The 26,956-nt window shown below is 47.5% G+C and overlaps 1 protein-coding gene across 2 annotated transcripts in view; it reads left to right on the forward strand.

The window, feature by feature from the left end:
* TOP1MT (DNA topoisomerase I mitochondrial) overlaps positions 1-26,956 on the forward strand; it is a 977,649-nt gene that overhangs the window by 869,265 nt on the left and 81,428 nt on the right. For both annotated transcript variants that reach the window (XM_085604773.1, XM_085604774.1), the window contains one exon: positions 4,665-4,759. In XM_085604773.1, coding sequence (XP_085460899.1) covers positions 4,665-4,759 — 95 coding nt within the window. The remainder of the gene's footprint in view (positions 1-4,664; positions 4,760-26,956) is intronic.

Here is a 26,956-nt window from a genome sequence, read left to right on the forward strand (position 1 = left end):
TTTCTTTTTGTGGAAAATGATAACGTTAAAAAAAAGAACACTTGCTTGCACAGTCCAACAGCGAGATCGCATCTATGCATGATTTCTTTTAGTGGTGGCATCACTCAGAATTATATCACACTCCCTCTGGTCTGACAGGTGTGTGGAGTTTCTGTTGTGAACGTCCAGGACACCTTATTTCCAATCAAAGACAAGTTTACATGTTTATTTCGACAAATAGACAAGAAGGCCAAACGCTTTGGCTGCCACTTTATATTATCACTGTATGGATCTGTAAAAGATGACTGGCCTCCATTAAGACAAGATTTTATTCCATTTGTATAAACTGTTCATACCTGCAGATATGGTTCTTTAATGCCAAGTCTTGACTATTAGGGCTAGCGCTTTAAGAAAAGGCAGTGCTCTGTGAGTTTGAGCTATTGGTGTTGCAATATTTAGCAATGGCAATAGCTCAAACTTTAATAATGCGAGACCTATTGCATTGCAAATGCTTGTTTTTTTTAAATTGTTGCTTGCCCGTCACAATTAGCACCTCTACATGAACAGAGTGGGAAGGTGCACTGTTAACGTACAGTACGAGACGCAGTGTGTTTTTGATGTGATGTCACTTCATCTACCTTCACTGACCTGGGTGTTTTGTTTCTCCTCTTTCATGGCCAGTAACACTTTGCAAGTTGAGAGCGGCCATAGTAGGGGGGTGGCATGGAGTTGGAAAATGTGCTTTGTTTAATGTGCCGTGTTTGCGAGGAGAGGAAAGACTGTTATTGCTTGAAATTACTCTTTTTGAAAGCAACCCATGAAAGATAGAGGGCTGCTGCTACCCTTGTTGCATTGTATTTAGCTTTTATAGAGTGCATAGGCTGCCTCTGGTGGCGAGGCTCAAAGCTCTGTGTCTGCACAGATTATTGGTAAATAAAGACTGCACTGACCCCATCAGCTGTACTTCTTTTCTAATACCAATGAACCTACAGAGCAGGGGTTTAGCAGCAGATGCAAGTTTAACAAAGGGGAAGTAGAAAAGCACCGGATGTGCGTCATTGATTTACAGACGCAAAATAACTGACCTTGCAGCAATGGAGGGAAAATGAATCTGTCACCAAGAAACATGAGTTATTTTCATGCCTCAGCATCATGGACACAGGCAGAGGACTATGTGCCTGCTTGGAGACTGAGTGACTAATATCTTCTTGCAGTGTGGTAGAGAGGTGAACACATGCTCCGACACTTTCTATGTTACCTGCTCCATGTTATGTCTTTATCTGAGCAGCTGAAAACGAGTCCTGACCATCCTGTTTGTCCTCACATTTCTTTCCGTCGTTACAACAATACTCTTCTACAATGGAACACTGTACTTACAGCCTACAAAGACATTAAAGGCATAACATTGCACAATAAACAGGCTTAATAAACATACCACGATAAAGGTCTCAACACTACAAGAGGTTAAATAGAAAGAAATAACGTCTATTTTGTGTTTTCCGTCACGTGTAGAAAAGAAATAGTAAGATTGAATCACTGCATTTCTTGGAATCATTAAACGTGCAATGTGGCTGCTACTAGGGACAAATCCGTATGCCAACACTTGCAATTATGATGCATTTTGGTAGTATGTTATTTGTTTTAAAAAATAGCGACTACATACAAACGAGCGTGCTTTATTGGCAACCCTGTGGAGGTGGGCATTCCTACTGCCTACTTTTCAAGGAATTGGCACTTGAAATCATGTTTTATCTCATAACATTGGATTTATAGTGCACTTCTAATGTAGTTTAACATATAAATGATTTATCTATTTGATGTCCGAGATGCTGTGCTTAGCAATATATTCACAACAATTCGTATAACTTAATTTTGGACTTTTTTCCATGATTTGCCGTTGACACGTGCCAGCATGAAAACCTTGATTTTTGTAAAAATGTTTTATTCTAAATATCTAGCTGGCATGCGTAAGAGGAAGGGAAGTTTTGTCAGTTAAATGGTTCCATAGAGCAGAGCTAAAAAGAGAGGCTCAATCCGAACAAAGTAAATTATTGACTGCTGCCTTTTTTGTATTCAAGATATTAGGTAGGAAACCAGAATTATCTTGCAAAATCCAGAGCATTTGGTAATATTAGCATTCCCCCCTACCTGTTTGGGAGAGAGATTCTGTGGGTCCAATCTAGCTAACGTTGTGCAAAGGTCTGTGTTGATTTAAAATCTTATAGACCATCTCCTTGAACATCTTTATGCCATTACTCTCCTTGCCCCTGTGGGGGAGCCAGACAATAGCAATACATCTCTTGCTAATCTTACTTTCTTTTGTTTACCATCCATCAGTCTCGGAGGGTCAGGGAATCATTGATCGCTTGTAATTAAGTGGCTTTCTGTACCATATCTGCGAAATCACTTGGGCAGATGTCTGGAGCATGTTTTGCCCTTGCTTCACCCTGCCGCTCTTACACAAAATGGAAGCTGACTTCAGTCAATTCACTGAGGGTAGTCAGGGGCACTGGCTCGTATATGGTCAAGAATAGGAGGCCTTCCTTTCACCTACTCCTAAGATAGGGGTGAGGCTGCTAGTGATAAAATACATGCATTGATTTGTAACATGACTCATGTGTTTACTTTAATTATCGGTCAAGGGTTATTAACACAACTCTAGAGCACAGTTAACTCTGTCTATTTATATTGGGTCTTTAAAGTAACTTTACTGAAAGGCTCAAAATACCGACTTTAGATGATTTTGCTTATTGGGCACCGGCCAGGACATAAAATATCGGCAGTGCTGGTCGAAAACCGGTCATATGGCAACCGTATTCACAGGCAAAGTGCCTGTGCATAGCAGGTCATTACACTCGTGGATATACCTCAGAATGTATAAATTCCAGTCCTGCAAGCTGAATCATGAGTCGGTGCCCCTGATGGCCATACTGTCATGGAACAGCTGTTGGTGGCAGAATGCAACCGGTTTAGCTGCTTAGTCCTGGCAATGAAGTGTTTGATTATTTTAACTATTGCGCATTTTCAATATCACTCATAAAAACCAATGTGCAATGCTAATGTCAATCATTGTTCACAGGCACATCCCTACAAGGGGAGTGCAGTTGTCTTAACTTGACCGTGCACTTAGTTTTCATTGTCTTTATAATCTGGTGTTCTTGCCCCTTCACTCCAGTGTGCAATAGTACCCTCAAAATCGGGCATAGTTCATTCTTATAACTGTTTTAGCACTTTTTCACATCGGGTGTCACATTTGGGTGCTCCAGTTACCTCCCGAACGTATATGGTAGGCTACCAAAAGCCGGGAGCAGTCTAGGTCAGGTCTAGGCAGATAGCAGGGGTAAACCTTGACGAATTTGTGACTAAAGGGAGCCCCACCCTTGCTCCTGAGGTGCAGGACACCCATCAGTTGTGGGTGACGCAACAGAAAGAAAAAATAATGGGCAACTATTAACACTGCCCATACAATAGTGCATGACATTACTCTGCAAGTTATTTTAATAACTCAATTTACCAGGGAGGAATTTATTTGATACCCTGATAAAAGGCCAGGACCTTGTTAGGCCTTAGAATAGGGTAAAAAAAACAGTCATAGGACCATCAAATTACACATTACCCCTTACCTTATTTTAGCTTTCCTCACCCTCTCCACTAAAAAAGGGATACCTAGGAAAAGGTAAGGGATTTTTAATCTCTAGTTAAGCCCCCAGGTCACCCTCTATCCTGAAGTGCTCCGCGACCTTCAGGAATCAGGGTGAACCCAATGATGAAGCATGATACTACTAGAGTGTGCGAGGGTTATATAATAAAAATGTTTTTTTTCCTTCCCCACACTAGTCATGCAGAGCCAGCATACCCACTAGGGGTGACCTAACCCCCATTTCCCCCCACTCCTCCAGTCCGTGTCTTGTGTATTATACACTATTATCCCTACAACCCTTGGCGGGATATTATTTTGTATTGAGTTTACAAGAGAGGACGTATCCCCCATCCTTCTTTTTTTGAAGAGGCCTCTCAACCCTTCGGGTCACACAGGGGGCACAGAAAGACGATATACAATTTACAATTTTTTTGGGTGGGTTGAGTATTTGTCTTTGCTTTGGTCGGTGCTTACCCCATCTTTCAATGTCTGTGGTAGCTACAATTGTATCCCTATTTGGGGATCGCACATCTGCAGCGATGGCAGAACACGGATCCACTTGGGAGAGTTAGCATTGGAAATGGGAGAGACTCCTTAATTAATCATGAATATAAGAACTGTTTTGGTCGGTTTACTCTTTGACTAATTTTACTACTTTTATGCCATGCCACGTGTTGCTGAATTTGATAAATTGACCTAACAGATCTAATAATAAAACCTTGATTTTCAGTCACTCCTATTTAATGGACATTTTTGCTATGTCAACATGTGGTGTTAAGTCCTAATTACTCATTGTTTTAAAAAACAAAGAACATTTGCAGCACTTTTTTTTTTTTTACACTGAGGATGAAGTTACTATGCTGGTTTGCCTTCATATCGTTTGTAAAATGTTTTTTTTACTGCTACTGATGATAAATGTTTTTAACTTGTTAAATTATACTTTTGGGCCACAATAGTGTCAGTTGTATTTAGTCATCTGCATGACTGAGGTGTTTTTCAGAGAACAGATTGCAGATTTTAATGTAATGTTGTATTACTTTTGTAGATTGATGCAAAAAAAGAGCAGTTGTCAGAGGCCAAGAAAGAGTTGAAGAAAGTAAAAGCTGATCTGAAGGAAAGAAATGATGAAAAATCAAGAAGGTAGGTGTAACTATTGTATTGTAGGTCTGACTCATAAAATTTGCCCACATAACCCTAGGTAGAATTTAAAATTCAGTGTTTAGCGGCAGGGGCATACATATCAAAGATTGTATTGTGGGAGAGTTAGATTCTCCATCCTGCCATTGTTTCATTAAGATTTGTTGAATCTAGCATTGGAGCCACTTAGAAAGTGTGCTAATAAATGATGTACATGTTATGAAAAATAGGTTCAGAGTAAGGGACAGCAAACAAAAGATTCTCTCTGGATTTTGTTGCTCTTTCTACAATAACTTTTTTTGAGACATACTCCACTAGAACGGCTATTTTCCATTTTTAGCTCCTGTCTCATTAAGGATGGGAAATGTTGGATGGCCATATATCCAGACTAGGAACCTGGGTTTGTTCAATTTAAAAGCAGACTTTGGTTCTTTCCAGGTTATTTAAATTGGACAATACCCATTCTTGCCTATTATTATTATTATTATTATTAATTATTTGTATAGCGCATAGCTACTGTGAGAAGTTGGCCTGGTATATGATGTTCACTAGTTAAAGTGACCACCTTGTACCATGCCAAGCAACCCTTATGGTGTGGTTGTAAGTCAACCTTTTCGGACTAGCTGCCCTAGTGGTAGCGTAGGCTAAGCAGTCTTTGAGGCTAAACTCGTGAAAGCCTGTTAAGCAGGCTGTTTTACCAAATGTAACCCCCTTTATACCAATGAAAGGACACCACACGGATATATATTGAAAATATATATGTATTTATTTTTCAAAGTATCCCCTAGACTCTTTATGAGCACAGGAGCACAAATCGTTAAACAAGAATACGTTAGGATACACAGAAGTTGCACTTTATGTGGATAGGCCCTGGTGGCCACTCAAACCATATACTAAAATAGTGGTATAAGTACCACGAACAGAAAAGGGAAAAGGCCTAGGGCCTCTAGAATCGCTGGGCCTAGAATGACCTAACTTTAGTTAGTGACCAGGAGGTCCACGGGTCGCATGTGCAGAGCAAATAGTCACACGCGGGCTCCCATAGGTTTTCAATGGGTGCGTAAAAGTTACAAAGTTACTGCAAAAAGGATCTTCCGGATGGACTATGAACTTGAAACACAGACACTAGAGATGATACTCTACACTTGGGCACCGGAGTGCCAGCTTTACCTCACCCACAGGAAGCGGGTGCATAGGTCTCGAAGTGCGTCGGGTTTCTTCTATCTGTTCAATGGAGCCTGAAGACAAAGATGCTGCAGGCGGTCGGTCCGGAAGAGATGCGGTGGATCCCAGAGTGGATCGGAGTTGTAGAAGACCTGTAAGCAGAGGGGACAGTGTTCACAGTCACTAGCCAGTGACCAGCGTGGCACCAGGTGGGTACCAGGCGATGTCGGATGCAAACAGGAGGAAAGGTGTAGCTTGTCTCTGCAGCCACGTGGTCCCTGAAGGTCGACGACGTCCAGGAGTCGGTTCACGAGCTGTCCCACGCAGGCTCTCGCTGTCGGCGGTGTCGGCGACTTGGTCGAAGCAAACAAGCCTTGGCAAAAGCAATTGTTGTGGAAAACGAAATAAGCTGATGGTTCTGACCAGCAAGGTCAGAGGGGCTGCTCCTTTGGAGGGGAGCAAGGGCCAGTCTGGAGCAACCAGACCAGCGGTGTAGTTCTTGAAGTTCGTCGCCAAGATGGCCACTAGCCAACGGGCCAGCAACCGGTTAGGCGCGTCGAGTGGCAAAATGCAGAGGGGCCCCACGCAGATCGTGGAGATGCTGGAGGGCTCACCTTTGGTGCAGATGCTGCTCGGGTGTTGGGCTTCTCAGATCCCAAAGCACAACTTGGAGGGAGCCTCGGTTGTCGCGCTTGCAGCTTGTCGTGGTCTTTTCAAGATGGCTGGCTCCACGTGTCTCGGTGCCTCCACGGGTTCCTTCTTTTCAGGGACTGTGGATCGGGCGATGAGAGGTCTGGAGGTCCAGGTCTTGTCAGTCTCTGGGCTCCGGCGGGAGGCGGCGGCAAAGCAGACGTTGATTCGCTGGATGGTGCTTGCGTTAGCAAGGTGGTCACTCCCTGACCACAGGGGAGATTGGCTTCAGTCCTCTGTGCGGCAGAGCGTCGAAGTTCCCGTCTTCTTCTTGTAGTTAAGTTGATTCCAGGATGTCTAAAGTCTTAGGACACAGCTCCTACCTTTATTCGGATTCTAGGGGCCGGACTACCTGCTAGGTCCCTCCCTAAGGGTGGGACCAGGAAAGGGGGTGGTTACACCCCCAATCCTTTGTCCAGCTCGCCCCAGGTCCGGGGCTGGTGTGCCCCAGGACCGGTTTGAACTGGCATATGCACCGAGGCTCCTTGTGAGCCTCAGGCATGTCTGGTTTCTTTCAAGTCCTACCTGACCAATACACAAAATCCTGTCTGGGGTGGTGCACGCACCTCCCTAGGCAGGAAACCCTTTGTCCACACCTCCCAAGCTGGAAGGACTCCCAGCAGCAGGAGGGCAGACTTGTGTCTGTGGTGGCAGCATCCATTTTGTGGAGCTGAGGCTATGTCTGATTTTACCCGGGTTTCAGGTACTGTACATGTCGTGTCCCTCTAGAAGGGTGGAATGCTAACCCCGTCGCCAGAATTGGCGAGGGGTTAGTATTCCAATTCGTATGACACCTTACTCGACATGTTTTGATAAAGCCAAACCAAAGATAGCATTTAACCGCGAGGTTCATAATGCACTTAAGAGTATATGGTATGACGATATCTGGAAACAGTAGAAGGAAGTGGTTCCGACCACTGCAGACAGGCTCAGCTCATGCCAGAGCACCATCTCACATGGAACCAAGCACTCTGCCTTCAGGATTGTTAAGGCCTGCCATAGGAGTGACTTATAGGTTAACATGTGTCCCATTTAAGGTTAGGTAGTAAGAGGTGGTTACACCAACTTACCCCAGCTGAGTGATCAGCTAGTTGTGTCAAATTTGTTAGGCCAAGCCTGGGGTGGCATAATACATGCTTCAGCCTCTGGCAGGCCTTAGATACACCAATGCCCTGGGTACCTAGTGTACACTGGTACAGGGGCTCACAGGGTGATCCACTTCCAATTGGTTATGCACCTAGGGTGCATAGTGTAAATTTAGTAGAGAGAACAGCAGGCTGGGGGTCTGATTGGCAGGCCCACAGCCTCAATATGTCAAAAACCAGTGAAGCAAAAAGCAAAAATTTGGGGTGACCATAGGATAGCAGACCCTACTCTCCTACACCTACCCTCGGGCATCCCAGCGCTAGCGATCAAGCAGACAACCATTAGGAATTATGGGGCTATTTGTTGGAAGAGCCAGGTTTTTAAAAGTTTACAAAAAGGCAGGATAAGGGCTTCAGAGCGGATATGTAAAGGCAAAGTATTCCAGAGCTTTGCCACATTATAAGCAAAGGATCTTCCTCCACTTCTTGTCCTCCTAATTTTGGGGACAACTACAAGATTGAGGTTAAGAGAACGAAGATTCTCTTCCAGGGGATCCTCATCAATAGTCATAAGCACTGAATATTCCCGCCCATGTGCGGGGACCCCGGAAATAATAAAATCATATATGTAAAAAACATACATATATACAGCTCTGTATATGTATAAACCTATATTATTTTTTCCCAAGCAAATGCAGCCCCTAAAAAACAAGGCTAGGCAATGTATAAATACACCTCCAATAATACATATAGGTATAATAAAACACCTAAATCTCTCTGAGACCCTCATGAGAAAGCAAAAAAGAGAAAACTGTGGAAAACACAGATCTACAACACATTGATAGCCTGCAGGCTGCATTGCAATACAATACCATAGAGACTGAAAAGCCCTGTATAGGTAAAAACTGGCACCGTGCCTTTAAGGCAGCCCTGGCTTCCATATCCCATCATGCCTCAGGGGTGACAGTTAGGTTAGTTGTTCTTTCCGGCTCCTTCAGTCAGGACCCTGGAATTCAGCTCTCTTCTTTTTGACTTTTTAGTCAAGAATTATTTAAATTATAGTAATTTTTTGGACTTCCTCTTATTAATATCTGGGAAGAAGTTAGTATCCTGTATTTTTCTGACTGATTTTCTGCTATTTTTGTCAGAAATATGCCTTCTTTATTTATTCCATGTCCATCTTGTGGAAAAAAGAAGGCCTCTTCAGACACACATGAAGTGTGTATTGTCTGCCTGCCGGATTCTCACTCTCCAGCAACATGTCATCATTGTAAAGACCTTTCCAAAAGGACTTTAAAGGAGAGAGAGAGGATTAGACTCTACGGCTTGTCAGAACGGTCGACGTCGAGGCAGCTGGTCCCTGTTTGCTCCCCATCGGCGTCGGGCTCGGCGTCGAAGACTCCAGCGGCGGGATCGTCGCTGAGAGGTGAGGAGTCCAGGGGTAGTCATGCTGCAAAAAGAAAATCGTCGTCGACTTTAGATACAGCGGCGAAGCGGATGCGTTCGTCGTCGACGACTTCGACGTCTAAGAGATCGCCGTCGAAGGATCGGCGTCGAAGGATCGGCGTCACAGGTCGACGTCTAAAAGGCATCTTTCGACGTCAAGGGAAGATCGATCGACGTCGAAACCGAGACATCGTTCGACGTCGAAGGAACAAAATTCGACGTCGAGGACTGTGAGAGATCAGTCGACGTCGCAAGAGGTTCGTAGGCGTTCGACTCCGAAGTCTATGTCGACGTCGAGACCAAGATCACTGTCAAGACCAAGTTCGCCGTCGAGGAAAGATCGATCGTCGGCGAAGAGAATGGCGACGTCGAGGCATTCGTCGTCTGAGTATTCGGCGTCGAGGCAGGCGCCTCCGTCAAGACCGACGTCGAGGCAGGAGCCTTCGTCGGAGTCGACGTCGAGGCAGGGGCCTCCGTCGGAGTCGACGTCGAGGCAGGTGCCTCCGACCTTGCAGGTCTCCAAGGCTTTGGAGAAGTCCATAACGTCGAGGCGAGATTCCCCGTCGGGGTCTAGACCTCCGCTCAGACCAAGTTCTCCGTCCACGACGAGGTTCTCGACGTCGAGGCAAGAAAAATCTCCATTGATCCTCGAGGAGTCAAGTCCCAGGTCTCCGGTGATAGGCCTATCGCCGTCGAGGCGGTCCTCTGCAGAGGGTACTCAGGAGGTGTTGCATGTTCGCCTTACGATCCGGCCAGTTTCAAGGCGCAAATTCCCTCATAGACTGGTATATGCAACTTCGGAACATGATTCACCACGTCTTGTATCATCTATCTCGCCTTCAGGATCAGAGGGCTCGAGTTCAAGGTCCGAGTCACCGGAAATTGTGACTCAATCTCCAGTGCCTGCAAGAGAAATTAGTCCGCTGGAAGAGGGACATGCTGTACCTCAAAGTCCCGCAAGAGAGATACCTCAGGACTCGGCTATGTCTCACGCAGTCAAGGCCTCATTAACAAGGTTGAGAGACATGAACTTCCCAGCGAGACCGGTCAGATCACGTTCTCGGGAAAGAGATTCTCGACGTCGCTCTCGAACACCAAGGAGGCGATCCAGATCCTCCTCCCACAGGAGAGAGTCGACCAGATCGGAGAGAAGGCGCCGTAGGACCCCTTCTTCCTCCCCGTCATCTAGATCATCCAGAAGGGATTATTCGCCAACACTCTCAGAGACACCACCCTCCAGGGTATCTCCGGTGGATGATATCTCTACTTTTCTGGAAGTGTTGTGTAGAGGAGCTACAAAATTAAATATCCTTATGCCGGTTCAGGAGATCACCTCCTCCATAATCTTTGAAACTCTTCATGAACGAGCAGTGTCACGCCCACTGTTGCCGTTAGTCCCTGGTTTGCTGCAACCAGTAATGGATATTTTTCTCACGCCAGCGACCACCAAATCTGCACCGGTGCGGATTCTAAAGAAGTACCGTCCGGCTCCGGAAGATCCTCTGTTCCTAAGATCAGATCCTCCACCGGACTCTGTCATCACCGCTGCTGCCAGAAAGACACATGCAGTAGCGGGGTCTTCAACGGTGCCCCCAGATAAAGACAGTAAGACGCAAGACTCTTGGGGGAGGAGAGTTTGCGGTTCGGCATCTTCTAGCCTAAAGGTGGCCAGCGCCTCAGCACTTCTGGGGCGCTATGATAGATCTTTGTGGGACTCTCTCCAGAGGTTCATTGAAAAAGTTCCATCAGAGGATAGGCGGGACTTTGAAGAAATTTTGCACGAGGGAAGTCTGGTGTCTAACCAGGTCATAAGTGCAGCGGCAGATGGGGCAACACTAGCAGCACATTCATATACCCATGGAATCACAGCCAGAAGATCATCTTGGCTCAGATTGACGGCCTTGAAGCCGGAAGCGCAGGCGAGAATACTAAATCTGCCTTTCTCGGGCAGTTAACTTTTTGGGTCTCATGCAGACGAAGAAATGGCCCGTATGAAAGCAGAACTGGAGACCATGAAAGCCGTGGGGCTTGAAAAGAGAAAAGAGTTTCGACGCCGCAGGGGAAATGACATGCGTAACTACCAGCAGAGGGTTCAAACCCCTCAGTGGCAGAAGAACCAGGACCAGCAAGGTCAAAAGAAGCAACAGTACCAGTCCCGCAGACCATCCAGGGGACGCGGTAACAACAGGCAGTCAAACGCTGGAAACAAGGCTCCAGGGAAGCAATGAGGAACTGCTTCCTCCGATGCTGTCCACCGCTCCGGTGGGAGGAAGTGTTGCGCATCATCTTCCAGAGTGGCAATCCATCACAAAGGACAAGTGGGTTCTGAATATACTGCGGCATGGGTACTCGCTTCGTTTCCGAAGCCACCCTCCATCGATTCCTCCTGTTCATTCGGCCCAGCATCTAACGCAGCTCAGAGAAGAGGTGGCGACTCTTCTGCTCAAATCTGCAATAGAAAAAGTACCCAAAAACCAAAGAGGAAAGGGAGTTTACTCCAGATGCTTTCTGATTCAAAAAAGGAGTGCGAAGGTAGAGTTCAGACCCATTTTGGACCTACGGATACTGAACAAACACATAAGAAAGGAAATATTTTGCATGCTGGCGCTCCACCAAATATATCCTCTTCTCCGGTTGGGCGATTGGATGTGTTCGCTGGACCTTCAGGACGCATATTTCCATATTCCCATCCAACGGAATCTTCGGAAATTTCTCAGGTTTGCGGTGGGGAACTCTCACTATCAGTTCACAGTTCTTCCATTTGGCCTGAAGTCAGCTCCTCGAGTATTCACAAAATGCGTGGCAGTAGTAGCAGCTGCTCTGAGGCGGGCAGGAGTCTTCGTCTACCCCTACCTAGACGACTGGCTAATAAAGGGTCCATCGCCTCAGAGTGTTCGATCTCAGCTGTCGCTTTGCCTGAACTTATGTCGCAAGTTGGGTCTCAGAGTGAATGCCAAAAAGTCCAATTTTTCACCAACACAGAGGATCCACTACCTGGGTGCAACTATAGACTCCATAGTAGGAAAAGTGTTTACTTCGGAGGAAAGACAGTCATCCATTATCCTCAAAGGCAGGCAGATTCTATCCAATAATCTGTCGTCGGCAAGACAAATCTCATCTCTGCTAGGGGCCATGGCATCCTGCATTTTCCTAGTGCCCAATGCCAGGCTAAGGATGCGTCCTCTACAGCAAGATCTCGAGGACAAATGGGATCAAAGGAACTCCCTGTGGGAAGAAAAAGTTTGCCTTTCCTCAGCGGCCAGGCAGTCAGTCAAGTGGTGGCTGAAGCCACTGAATCTACAAGTGGGGATCCCCTTCCATCAACGGTGGTCCAGCAGCGAGCAGTTGTACCACATCAACATGCTGGAGCTCAGGGCAGTCCACCTAGCGTTCCTGCCTGCGATCACGACGAGTACCATTCTAGTACAGACGGACAATACCACCACAATGTACTACCTGAACAAGCAGGGGGGTACTCGATCCAGGACGCTATCGCTGGAAGCTCAGTCCCTGTGGCACTGGATCCTAGCAAGGAACATCTCATTGAAAGCGGTGCACCTACCAGGAGGGAGAACTCAACGTGCAAGCGGACTTACTCAGTCGTCATTTTCAAGAACCAGAGGACTGGGTAATAAACGACGAGGTGTTAGAAGACATCTTCGGGGAATGGGGGCGTCCGCAAGTGGACCTCTTCGCGGACGAGCACAACACAAAATGCCGAGGCTTCGCCTCAAGATACCATCGACCAGGATCCCTAGGGAATGCCCTTTTGATCAATTTGTCAATGATATTTGTGTACGCTTTTCCGCCTCTCCCACTAATCCCCAAGGTGGTGACCAAGCTGCAGAATTCATCTGCCAAGATGATCCTCATAGCACCGGACTGGCCGAGGCAGTGGTGGTACACGGATCTCCTGCACATGTCGATCCGCCCCCACAAACGGCTGCCGTGCAGGCCGGACTTGTTATCCAAGATGCAGGGGAAGATTTACCATCCCAGCCTTCCCTCGCTGAGCTTAACAGCATGGCTCCTGAAGTCCTCCAGTATGGACATCTGAACCTCCCTCAAGAGTGTATGTCCATACTTAAGGAAGCTAGGAGGCCTTCGACAAGACATTCCTACTTTTGTAAGTGGAAAAGATTTTACATTTGGTGTGCTCAGCATCATTATGATCCAACAAAATGCCAGGAGGATGTAATTTTGCCCTATCTTCTTCATTTAGTGAGGGCAGGGTTGAAATTTTCATCCATAAAGGTTCACCTAGCAGCCATAACAGCATACAGGCGTTCGCCTTCTCAGCAGTCATTTTTTAAGTTACAGGTGGTGAAGGATTTCTTGCAAGGTCTCAAGAAAGTCTATCCCCCTGTTAGACCTCCCTCTCCTTCTTGGGAGCTAAACTTGGTTCTATCAAGGCTCATGGGTTCTCCCTTTGAGCCTATTCATAAGACTAGCCTACAGCACCTCACATGGAAGACAGCCTTTTTAATAGCCATCACTTCAGCAAGGAGGGTCAGTGAGATACAGGCCCTCTGTTCTAAAGAACCCTACACTACGTTTCATCTCAATAGGGTAGTGATGAGGACTCATCCTTCATTCCTGCCTAAGGTGGTATCGGACTTTCATGTAAATCAAGCCATCTCCTTGCCAACCTTTTTTCCTAACCCCTCCTCTCCGGCAGAGAGGGCGTTGCATTCTTTAGATGTCAAAAGGGTCCTAAAATTCTATCTAGATAGGACTAAGAATGTTAGGAAATCTGATCAACTGTTTGTGAACTACGGGGTTGTCCGTATGGGCTTTGCTGCTTCCAAACGTTCCATTGCTAGGTGGATTGTTTCAAGTATTACATTGGCCTACCAACTGGCTCAGAAACCATTGGGGGCGCGCCCTAGAGCGCACTCTATAAGAGGAAAAGCGGCTACCGCTGCTTTTCTCAATAATGTCCCACTCTCCGAGATCTGCAAGGCAGCCACTTGGAGATCTGTCCACACCTTTACCAGACACTATTGTCTGGATTCGGACACCAGAGCAGACACTCAAGTAGGACAAGCCTCCTTGAGGAATCTGTTCCATACATAATCAGTGTCATGATTTTCTTATTCCATGTGTGGTACAATCTTTTTTTCATTTGCCTGCAGGTGGAAGGTGAGCTTGCTACTCTATTCAGTGCTTATGACTATTGATGAGGATCCCCTGGAAGAGAAGGGTAAGTTACTTACCTGTAATCCTAGTTCTCTTCCAGGGGTATCCTCATCAAAGTCATAAGCAACCCACCCACCTCCCCAGGCAAATGAGAAGAAGTGTATTATTCATTATGGAAAGGATATATTTTTGTGTTTAGGACTACAGCCCCGCAAAGAACAACTGACCTAACTGTCACCCCTGAGGCATGATGGGATATGGAAGCCAGGGCTGCCTTAAAGGCACGGTGCCAGTTTTTACCTATACAGGGCTTTTCAGTCTCTATGGTATTGTATTGCAATGCAGCCTGCAGGCTAGCAATGTGTTGTAGATCTGTGTTTTCCACTGTTTTCTCTTTTTTGCTTTCTCATGAGTGTTTACCTCATTAAAAAAAAAGAGAGAGATTTAGGTGTTTTATTATACCTATATGTATTATTGGATGTGTATTTATACATTGCCTAGCCTTCTTTTTTAGGGGCTGCATTTGCTTGGGAAAAAATAATATATGTTTATACATATACAGAGCTGTATATATGTATGTTTTTTACATATATGATTTTATTATTTCCGGGGTCACCGCACATGGGCGGGAATATTCAGTGCTTATGACTTTGAGGATACCCCTGGAAGAGAACTAGGATTACAGGTAAGTAACTTACCCTTCCTCATGGGCCTCGCATATACATTCCTTCTAGACTCTGCAGTGTGTTTAAGATTGACAATAAATTTTAGTCCCATTAAATGCTGTCTGTGCATAAAATAAATGGGCACCATAAAGCAGTAAAAAAAAAAAAAAGACATACATTGTATTAATTTCACAGTAATTTCCTGTTAAATTATATAACGGTTGCTAGAAAGAGCAGACATCGCTCTCCACTGTGCTTGCTGGCGAGTCACACAAACATTTACAAGGGTTCCATATGAAACCAGAAAGATGGGGGCAAAGTTTTACTAATCTAATAATACAGATAAGAGCATGACATCAGTTCACTTTCCTTCTGAACCTTCATATGTGGATTCCGAGGTTGTACCCTAATTCTTTTGTCTTGTGATATGTTTTCTTGAAATTTACAACTGTGTCAAAGGAAAGTCACCCCCTAAAACAGGTTTATTTTTTGTGTGAATTTTTTTATTAGGCTTTTTTAAACACATGACATGTCATGTAAAACAACAATACAACGACAGATAGAGCAAAATTGCAGACAGGTACTCGAAAACTAATGAAGGTATTTGGCATAACATCATCGACATTGCATAGACTAGACCAGTGCAAACAATTGATGCAATCATCAAACGCATCTTACAAATATAACCTGTCATGGCGCTCGTATACATGATCGTCAGGATACATGGCATAGAAACAGAAGATGCTGTTGACGGCGTAGAGAAAAAATTGTTTTCAGTCCGGAGTGTCGCGTTCCAAACTGAGCAGGTAATCCCTGAGTGGTTGTCAAAAGTCTCGGGCCTGGAGGTAGGGGTCTGTTTTTAAGCATAGCCCCCACTGACTCTGTCACAGTATGTCATGCTTCTCAACCAGCTTGAGGTGGAAGGGGAGCGGTTGGCGCATCAGAGAGTTGCAATATCACGCTTGGCCAATAGCAGCACCAGCGACACAAATATGTATACGGATCTAGAGACATCCCCAGTGTATCCCAGGACCACAATGAGAGGGGTCGGTGTGACCTCTAGGCCAATTATGGTGGACAGGAGAGAAAAGACTAGAACCAGTAGGGGAGGATATGAGGGAACGTCCAAGCCAGGTGTAAAAGCCACGTCAGGGGTGGAGAGTTTAGGGCACTGAGCTGGGTAAGGACCCAGGCCGGGGAAGGCAAAGCCGGACCCGATAGAGGCCTGGAGTAGAACGCCGGCCGGCGGCGGGACCCCTCCACGCCACGCCCCCGCAATTAGGAAACCCGGCTAGGCCGGGGAGGGCATGATAGGCCCACAAACAAAGGAAGCCCCCCCCAATCAGGGGGCGAGAAAGGTAGGCGAGGGGGAGGTTAAAAGGGGCCAACGGCCCATGATATTCAATTCAAAGGCTCCCCCTCGCGTAAGAAGAAGAAGAAAAGTATCGGCTGGAGTACCTGCGGAGATCAGCGATCTTTCGCGCCAAACACCAGCAGGACAAAGGACCCCGGCAGGCTCCAGGCGACTTTCCGGCCGACGGGACCGCGCTCCCACGCGAGGGGGACTGCAGAGCGGCGGGAAGTTTATAGCCGCGAAAGAATGGGAGCAGTGGGCGCAAGAGCCTCCACACCGGCCGGCACGATCCGAGCGGAAGAGGCAGGGACATCGGGCTGCCCTTCACCGGCAGCGGCTGAAGCAAAGTGAGGTGTCCAGAGAGCCTCGCAGGGAATCGCGGAGTCAGACGCACAGCTCCACGAGTGCGCTAGCCCTTTTCCCGCTCGGTGCAGCTGCGCTGGGAATTCGAACCTTTGTATGCACTGCAGCAGGTCCCCACGACCTCCTTCGTAAGGTGTGGAAGAATGATGGGAACAACGGCAGCGGGGGTTTCGCGCCTTCGCAGGGAAGACGGAAAGGAGGGCCGCGCCATCGCACGGAAGGCAGAAAGTAAGGCCGGTGAAGCCAACCGGACCGGAGAAGAGGACGCAAGGACGCTGCATGGCATTTCGCGCCTTCTTTGTCGGAAGGGAAAGAATGCGGCGATCACCCCCGCCCCATCTGTCGTCGAGGGACGGGCAGGGTCCACCACAGATTCAGGACTCACGGGCACTTGGAGCCAATACGGCGGTGCCCGGATCACCAGGAGCAACGACCAGGGGTTGGCGAAGAGCTGCAGCCCGGGCATGCCCAGAAAGGGACACCCTCCAAATCGGTAGCAAGTTGAAGCCTAGACCCGTGAATCGAAACACAGGGATTGGGGCACCTCCCTCCTCTCCCAGGCAATTGGGGCGGCTGGTTCCAGAATGCGAATAGAGAAAATAATGAACAATAGATAAAAGTGAAACATGGTCATTGAAGGACTATAGCAAGACCATGAATGTTGAAATTTGAAATATGAAGATTTCATGTTACGAAATGTTTGTTGTAAAAATAAAACTGCGACCTTTTCAGGCACAAAGAAGTGGTCAAGTGCTAATTAAGGGAAAAGCGCGCAGCGATGGCAACAACCAGGGGGGAGCGGGGAGGGAGTGCTCGCCGCCTGGACGGGGTTTGTACGATCAGACTTTGCAATAGCAGCAGGAGTGACATAAGCTCGATGCAGAAATTTGAAATGCAAGAGTTTGTCTGTGGTTGATTGAAATACAGCGAGTTTGAGAACAATATGACCACACCTTATTTAGGAGTGGAAAGCCCAGGTCCGTGCCCCAGGCCTCCCTGACCCAGTTTGTAGTGTCAGGTTTCAAGGATAAACAGGAATTTTTCAGTTTAGAGACCAGTCTGTCACCATTTGAATCCGATAATACGAGTGAAAGCAGGGGAAGGTAATCAAGGACCAAAGGGTAGAAAGGCATGCGGGAGCATAAAGTATTCTGAAGTTGTCGGAGCACAAATTGGTCCATGTAATCGGCGTTATAAAAATGGATATCGTCTGCATGTGCAAGGACATGCCCATCTGGAAAAACTTCCTTAAAAGTGTTGAGGTCATGGCATTGAAGGGTGTGTTAAACTAGTCCTACACTTGTAAGAGAGAGCCCGGGGCTATTAACCAAAAGCCTCTGCCACACCCAGCATTTTGGGGAGACTGTTTGGATGTCGTAAGAGTCTAATGGTATGCCTTTCAGTAGTATAGAGGAATGGAGGAGGACCCCCAGTTGGTCTGTCTCTGGTTTCAGATAGGGGATACGGGGCATCAGGGTGATACCAGCGGTATGAGTAGTGACATTGAGCCGCTAAAAAGTAACGGCAGACATCTGGAATCCCGAAACCGCCACGGTTGTAGGGGAGTTTGAGCGTTTCACAGCATATGCAGGGCATGCGGCTTGTTCAGGCGAGTCGTGTTAGTAGACTACAGAAGTTGAGGATGATGTAATACCATATTAAAGTCTCCACCCATAATAACTAAATGAGCATCGCAGCGGCCCATGTGGGCATGGAGGGTTTGAAAGAATTTGAGGGCATCTGTGTTGGAGGCTTACACGTTAATTAAAAGCATGCTTTTGTCCGCAAGTGTGCCAGTGAGTAACAATAAACAACCGCAAGGCTGGAGTGTAGTGAAAAGGGTACGTTTTTATGTATAAGGATACGGAATACCTGGGAATAGGAGCTATTACAAGAGAAGTAGTGGTGTGTAACCCAGGTGGCTGCAAATGTCTGGCAGTCTCTAAGCGGTAAATGAGTATCTTGAAGAAAGGCAATCTTCACTCCATGGCGAGTTAAGTGAAAGAGGACTTGTTTACCCTTACGGAGGTTATTAATACCATCGATGTTCCATGTTAGGAAGGAAAAGTCTACTAAATTCCTTGGGCAATTAGGGGATGCCATCTAGGATCCGTGTATAAAGGGGAACGTGCAATGTCAAGAAAGAATAGATAGTGTATCTGAGGTGCAAAGTGCAACTAACATAATACACACAACTGAAACCCCAGCCCCTCCCAAACTAGACTGTAAGACATCCAGCGGATCCCAAGGAAAAGACACAAATTTAAACAAACCCACAAAAGTCAAGTCGGTGTACACCACAGCGGCGTGGTAACTTCACATTAGGGTGTGCTCCATATGCTAAAGGGAAACCTGAAAAAGTGGAGAAAGAATCAACCGTATAAATGCAGCAGCAATACCCTTGCAAAAGCATTAAATGATAGTAACCAGTGGGTGATGCAATATCTGATTCAAGTGTGGACATACAGAGGTAACCCTCAATCAAGAAGAGAAAATAAATTTATCAGCCAGTAGAAGATTGCGTTACAGGGGTCGAGGGCCGTTTTGGAAATGGGGATCTTGAGGAGCTTGCAAAAGGCAAGGGTGTCTCCTGGGTAGTAGAAGATGCGAGGTTTCCCATTGATGTCGACAAGCATGCAGGCCGAATAGAGCATAGCATATTTGAGGCCTAATTTACAAAGCAAAGTTTTGGCACCGCTGAACTTTTGGCGGGCCTCCTTGACCACTATGGTGAAATCAGGGAAGAAACAGATGGAAGAGCCCTGATACTGAGGGGGCCAAGTTCGCGGGCCAGTCTGAGTGCAGTGTCTCTATCCCTATAATTGAGACGACGTTCTAGAATGATCCCAGGGGTGCACCCACGGTTGGCGGGAGTGGGGGACCTAAAGATCGATTAGCATGATCCACCACGAAAGTAGAAGAGACATTGGTGCAGTCGAATACGGTGCAGAGGTGGTGTTGAACAAATGTCAGGTCGCGTTTCCATGTAGTCGTAGCCCCGTCTTCTAGTCCAGAAATTGGTTTATCAGCACCATTGAATCCTGGTGATTTGTCGGTCTAGGTATCCCCCGGTCGTTCGATACGATTGGTGAGAAGCAAGGCAGCTCACAGACTACACCAGAACTGCATGGGGTATCAACGAACAAGAGCGGGGCGGATGGTGAAGGGCTCCAAGGGCAGGCCCAGACCGCCAGCACGTGAAAATCGGAGTCAAGCAAGAGAATAAGGGCCTGTAGTGTCCAACACGTAGATAGAGCCCGTCTCTGCAGCACTATATTTGGGAGGAAGAGATGGGCGAGAGGCATCTCACGCGTCCAGTCCTCAGCAGGCACAAAAGCTATCCCAGTGGAAGAGCCACACAGTGTTGAAGGGTGATCTAATATCAGTGACGCGGGACTTTGGGTAGGAGAGCCACTACTGCCAGAGGAGTTCTTGTTGACGAACTCTCAGCTCATGTACTCAAAATAGCTTCACTGCATGTACAATGTCTGTGAATAACGCAAACACTGTAGGGGGATATTGCTTGTGTAGCTATGCCTTCATCTGTGGTATAGTTCACACTGCCTTAGGGCTGTGAGGCCTGCTAAAGGGGTGACTTACCTATGCCACAGTCAGTGGTGAGTAGGCATGGCACTTAAGAAGGTGTGCCATGTTGACTCTTTTAGTTCTGTTATACCACAACACATAGCCTGCAATGGCAATGTGTTTGTTGTGGGGTCCTTTAAGATGGCACAATATATGCTGCAGCCCGAAGTGACCTTCTCGGTCCCAAGGCCCTTGGTACCACTGGTACCTTTTACAAGCGACTTCTATGTGGGCCAGATGGGTGCTAATTGTAGTAACAATGGTACAGTTTAGGGAAAGAACACAGGTGTCGGGGCCTTGTTAGCAAGATCCCAGCACACTCAGTCAAAGTGCATCAGAAATCTAGCAAAAAAATTGAGATGTTCCTGCAACAGCAATTACATCAATTCATTGTGTCGGTGACTTGCAAGCCTATTCTGACCAGCAACCATATACCACCTTTTCTCCAGAAAAACTGGTTTTATGGACCAAAGGGTAATTTCTTCCCAAGGTTGTGACGGTTTTCCCTGTGGGGCAGTCCATAACCTTTCCAGCATTATTTTGTCCACCTCATACCTTGAAAGAAGAACTCCTTCGTTTAGATCTACAAAGATCTTCGAGCTTTTATATTGATCACTCCAAGGACCATTGTGTGGGTAATCAGGTCTTTGTGGGTTTCTAGGAGCAAAGAAGTATAAGGCAGTGCAGAAAGAACCATTTTAAGGTAATTGTCCTTTGCATCAAAATCTGCTATGTACTGGCAACGAAGCTGCCACCTGAGGACATGTCATTCCACAAAGGATTGCTACCAGTGTCTGTCAGGCTGCAGTATGAGCGTCCGTTCACATGTTCACTAAGCACTACTGCCTTGGTAGCCAAGTCAGTTAGGAGGGATACGTAGCCCACTCAATCCTGCAGGACGTTTTGGTCTGAGCCATTCCACAGCCCCACCACCTTGGGAGATACTGCTTTGGTATCTATTCATAAGGAGATAAATCTGCAGTTAAAAGTATGTATCAAAACAACAAGTTACTTTTTGATAACGCTCTCTTTGGTGGATACTCATATCTGACCCGAGATTCCGCACTGACCGTATCTGTTCTCTGGAATGATCTCTTTCTTCATTTTAGAAGTGTCCCAATTTAGAGAGCTGCACACCTCTGATTAGCTAGTCTCTCAGCTTCTGATGGTGCAGACACAGCTCAGGAAGGAGGAGACGTCCCCATGCCGGGGTGGCAGTTATATGTGGGTCTGGGGTCACTTCTGGGAGGGCGTCGACACAGAGCCGCACCACAAAACCTTCCGGCTCCTGAGGGAATAACTGAAAAATAAAATCCCCTTATCCAGTCTGGTGCCAAAAGGTGCATTACCAAGGTGAAAAATCCACATTAGAATGTCCACCAGAAAGAGCATGTCTAGGCTGTGCTGTTTTCAATGTTTGTTTTGTAGATTTCAGTGGTGTTTTTGAAATTTGTGCTTACAAGTGCTTATTCAGCTGACTAACACTGAGAATAGACACAATTTTTTATTTGCAGTGATTGATCAAAGCATATATTTCATTTAAAGAAGTGATGCAGGGTATGTAGTGTCTTCCTATTAGCAGTGAGTTAAAGGGACTTGCTATACTATTTTAAGCATAGAAAGTATGTATTCACTCACTCATACTCAAATCTCATTACCCTCCCCCACATCTCATTGCCTCGCGTATTCACCCCGCAGCACTCTGGCTTTCAGTGCTATTATAGGATTGAAAAGTGCAAATTCTATATTCAAATATTTTATTAAACACAATTATTGACATAGGTGGGAGTGATTCATCTACTACTCCTTCCTGACTATTATAACTTTGTAGGGGTGGTCAACCCTGCCACAGGCATAATATCTTGTGAAACTTTTAACATTTTGAATTACACCCAATTTTTAAGTCCGTCATTGTAGGAAGCTGGCTCTGTGTATATTATACCAATGTATGGTTCATTGTACACAGAGTCTAGGAAGTCCCTAGGGGTATAGTAGAGGCGACATTAGATAAGTACTCACAGCTCTCTTTGTGGTTGTGTGGGCGAGCAGTGTGGCTTATCAGGAGGGGTGTGTTAAGCATTTATTGTATTCACTCGATCAAGGCTGATTGCGCACACTCAGAGACGGAATCCAGACCAATTAGGTAAGCATAAAAAAAGGTATACCTAGGTTTTATTTCTAGAACCAAGCAGGACTTGGCACAGGCAAGTACACTGAAATTCAATTGTGGATTGTATTGAAATCGTTTACAGGTTTGTATTACTTTTTACTTGCAGATAATTATGACAGTTCTTAAGTTAAAGCATAGTTACTTTCTTTTCATACAAAACAGTAGGTCAGCACACATTTTTTAGGAACAAAACTTGTAACATTGGTTCCTTTGGGAAACGGAGTGTTTACGATTTACAGGTAAGTAAACGACTTAAAAGTATGGCTTTTGGGGATTAAGACCAAGGTTCCCCAAGGTCCAGTTTGGCACTATAATTGCACCACCAGTGGCACTGGGACGGCCAGGGGCATTGTGCAGGGGCTGCTTACGAGCAGGCCACTTGGTTGCGGGAGCAAAGCTCCTGGGGTTAGGATCAAAACTACAGGGGCCAACCATCAGCGCAGGAACTGCACCCCCAGTGTCAGAAAGGCGGCTGGATGCCAAGTGACCAGGAGATGTCCGGAACCCTGTGGAGTGCAGTGGAGATCTCAGGTTTGGAAGAGGTGCGGCAGGCTCAGTCAGCGAAGGCGACCACCAGCTGGTGAGGTAAGTTGGATTCTTGGGGGGGTGCCTGGACACCGTCGGTTGGACCACCTAAGACTATGGGGCGTCTGGCGCATGGGTATCTTTTGGCGTTGGGTCTTCTTACTAGTAACGGTCGGGGGGACCCTTCAGGTTGAGGCTGCAGGTGTCTGCTTAAAGTTTGAGGTCGGGATCACCAGATCTCAGGTCAGAATCTCTGGGGAGACCTCGTGGTGTTGGGCCACTCGAACTCAGGCCGTGGGCGTTGGGTGCAGAACCACGGAACCGCCTATATCCGGGTTTTGGTCTGGGAGTCTTTGTTGAGCAAATCGGCTGCTCAAGGGAGAGTCTTTCCAGGGTTTCCACTGTAGTTAGGTCGTAGTGGGGAACAGGCCTGTAGGGCTAGGGCCAAAGTTGGTGTCCTCTTCCTCCTAGGTCAGCACAGCTCTTCGGTCCTTCTTTCTTCCTCGAATCTGAGGAGGCAAGGTTCAGGGTCACCCCTAAATAATAAATTTAAGGGCTTATTGTGGCTCGACAGTCATGGTCCTGGTCGAGAGAAAAGGAGCGGTCGCGAAGCCCGAGGTCTTTGTCACATTCAAGGTTGTGACATGGTTGAACCATCTGTGTAAGTCCAAGTCCCACAAGATATCGTCGAAGCGTGCTCGGCTCGGCTGATGAGACATGGGAGCGTCGCCACTTGAGGCCTGCCTCCGTGGTTGAGGCAGCGCCTAGGTCCATTCCGCACCTCTCCGAGTTTCCGGGAGCCGGTGCAACCCCTGCCCAGTTGAGTTTTATGAGGCCATGCACCACCTCTTTGGCGGCCCGTTTCCTCCAGTACACCTACTCCTACTGGATCCACACCGGTGGCTCCAGCGTCAGTCGGGTTCCTAGGATCCACAGATGAATCCAGATCTGTGCTGGTCATGCCACATCGATCTTCCATGATTCCTATGCCAACACTCCCGGGGCCCACTTGAGGCATCATCCCCATTCTCATCCCGATGCGGAACTGGATGGGCCTTGTCCTTCTCCGGTGCCAACTGGAGCCATGCCTTCAAGGCCTAAGGCTGAGCACTTTTCTTTCAGCCAGGACTCGAGGAGGATTGGGAGGGGTTGCTGGACCCTGAATACCAGCCTTATGAAGAACAACTGGTTTGGGCTGGGGATCTGGATGAAGCCACTAGAATAAATAGTTCTCCAGGTACTGGCATGCTTTCGCCCCCTACACCAGTTGTGGAGGAAGGAGCTTCGTTCGCAATGGTGTTGCAAAGGGCAGCTGAGGTCCTGGTCCTTAGCTTGCCCTTGGTGGCAGTCATGACTAATGTCTTTGCGGAAGTGCTTCAGCTGGGAGTGCCCCATCAGAACTGCTTCTCCCTTTCAGTGAGGAACTTTCTGACATCCTGCTTGGGACTTGGTCCAAGCTCAGCACTGAGAATAGAACAATTTCTTGCCGCCTCCACCCCACTCAAGGGAACCCAAATTTCCACACCCAACACCCTACCTCGGAGTTTGGTGGTCCAAGGCTCCATATCCCACATAAATACTGGCACGTTTGATACCACACCCCGAACTGGGAATCAAAGAGGCTGGACAATCTTGGGAAGAGGGTTTTTCCACCAGTCTGGCACTGCAGTCTGTGAACACTGCATGCCTTTTGGGCTGCTATTCCCATGCACTGTGGGATAAGTTTGCACAGGTGCTGCCAGCGGTCCCAAAGGAGGCCCAGGCCATGCTCTCCCAGTCTGTTGCCGATGGGAGGGATGCCGTGAAGTTCATCCGTTGTAGACTTGACACTACCAACTAACTAGCCATGGTCCTGCCACACCTGGTTGAGTACGACTGTTTTTTCTGGGGATATCTAGTCCTCGTTCAGACATGCCCTCTGGTGGCTCCCGTCACTTCGGGGACAAGGCGGATTGGGCGCTGGAGTGCTTTAAAGACTGCAGTACTGTGGCCAGTTCCTTGGGCCTTTCTATGGACATCTTTACCCTCAATCCACCTTTCACGCCTTTTGTGGCCACACAAGGGGCGTGCAACTGCGTCTTTTCCCACCCAGTCACTGTGGCATGCAAGCTTATTATCCTAGCGTGGCCTGCTGACAGTAGTTCCTACCGACCCTGTGGGTCGGGTGCCCAGAGGTTGGGTCAGTCCACCAACCCCCCTGCAGCCTCCAAACCCTCCTAATCTGCCCGCTTATTATAGGCACTCAGTAGGTGGCAGGTTTTGCCATCACCTGCTTCTCTGGCAGTCCATAACATCGGACAGGTAAGTTTTGGAAACTGTCAGAACGGGCTACTCTTTCATTCGAGACTACAGGTCCCTCCATGCCACCTACTTCACCAGGCTGACTGAGGACCACCTGTCTCATTTACGCCAGGAAGTGACTGCTCTTTTGACCAAAGGAACCATAGAGAGAGTGCCAGCGCCAGAAGTAGGTCGTGGTTACTATTCCCGCAACTTTCTGATGCCAAAGGAGGGTGCAGTCCTTTGTGCTATCCTCGACCTATGCTCTCTCAATTTCTTCCTCAAGACTGAGAAATTGAAGATGGTCACACTTTAAGTCCTGTCTTCCCTGGAGACTGGATGATAGCGTTGGACTTTCAGGATGCATACTTCCACATTCCCGTCCTGCCCACAGGCGTTATCTGCAGTTTACAGTGGGCTACAAGTATTTTCATTTCACCTCACCAGGGCCCAGTGGTATTCACCAAGGTGATGGAGGTGGTTGCAGATCATCTGCGGAGAGGGGTGCCCGTCTTCCCCTATCTCGACAACTGGCTGGTGAAGGCGGGCTCGCCCCATGTGTTGCCTCCCACCTCCAGACTATAGCGGACCTTCTGCATTCGCTGGGGTGAAATATCAACGTGCCGAAGTCACACCTTCCACCGTCTCAGATGCTTCCCTTTCATCTGAGCTGTTCTGGACACGGTGAGGTTTGGGCCTATATTCCTGAATGGCAAGTTCAGGATATTCAGGCTATGATACCGATGTTTTAGCCTGTCCTGGAATTCGGTGAAAAGGACTCTGTGGCTGCTGGGCCTGATGGCCTTCTTCATCCTTCTTGTGATATATGTCCATTGGCCTATACTGTCTCTGCAGTGGGACCTGGAGTTCCAGCTGGTACAGTAGCTGGGGAATCTCTCCGACATGGTCCAGATCTCAGCAGGAACTGCAAAGGACCTGCAGTGGTGGCTTACGAGCCATGATTGAGTCAGTGTTAGACCCCCTCTCCCTTCCCCAACCAGATCTGACAGTGGTGATAGATGTCATTCCTAGAACTGCCATCTAGGAGCGGTGGAGATCGGAGGCCTCTGGTCTCTGGCAGACTCTAGACTCCACATCAATGTGTTGGAGTTCCGAGTGATCCGATTGGCATTGAAAGCCTTTCTACCTAGGGAAAATGTTCATAGCCACGCCACTGCCATGTGGTATCGCAACAAGCAGGGCAGGGTCGGTTTGTGGGCCCATTGTCAAGAGACCCTGCTTCTCTGGACATGCCTGGAACAGCAGGGCATATCCCTGATGGGTCAACATCTGGCGGGCTTTCTGAATGCCAGAACAGACAAACTCAACCGAAGAGGACTTGCGGATCACAAATGGCTTATCCATCCGGAGGTGGTGTATGGTTTCTTTTAGCAGTGGGAAATGCCTTGGTTAGGTCTGTTTGCCACCACCTAGTATGCACAGTTTTGTGCGCTGGAGTTTCCATGGCTGCCTCTATCACTCCTGCTGAGAGTTCTCAAGAAGTTGAGGCACGACTGGGCTCAAGTCATCCTTGTGGCAACAGATTTGGCATGGAGTCTGTTATCCCGAGCTGTTGAGCATGGCCATCGGTTCTTCAATCAGGCTGTCCCTTCAGGAGGATCTTCTGTCGCAGCAGGAGATGAGTGTTCTCCACCCAAACCAGTCAATGCTCCGCCTTCTTGCGTGGAGATTGAGCAGCGACAGTCTGTAACGTTATCTTAGCCAGGTGTCCCT

The sequence above is a fragment of the Triturus cristatus genome, chromosome 5_1 (assembly GCF_964204655.1).
Source record: "Triturus cristatus chromosome 5_1, aTriCri1.1, whole genome shotgun sequence".
Lineage (NCBI taxonomy): Eukaryota > Metazoa > Chordata > Amphibia > Caudata > Salamandridae > Triturus > Triturus cristatus.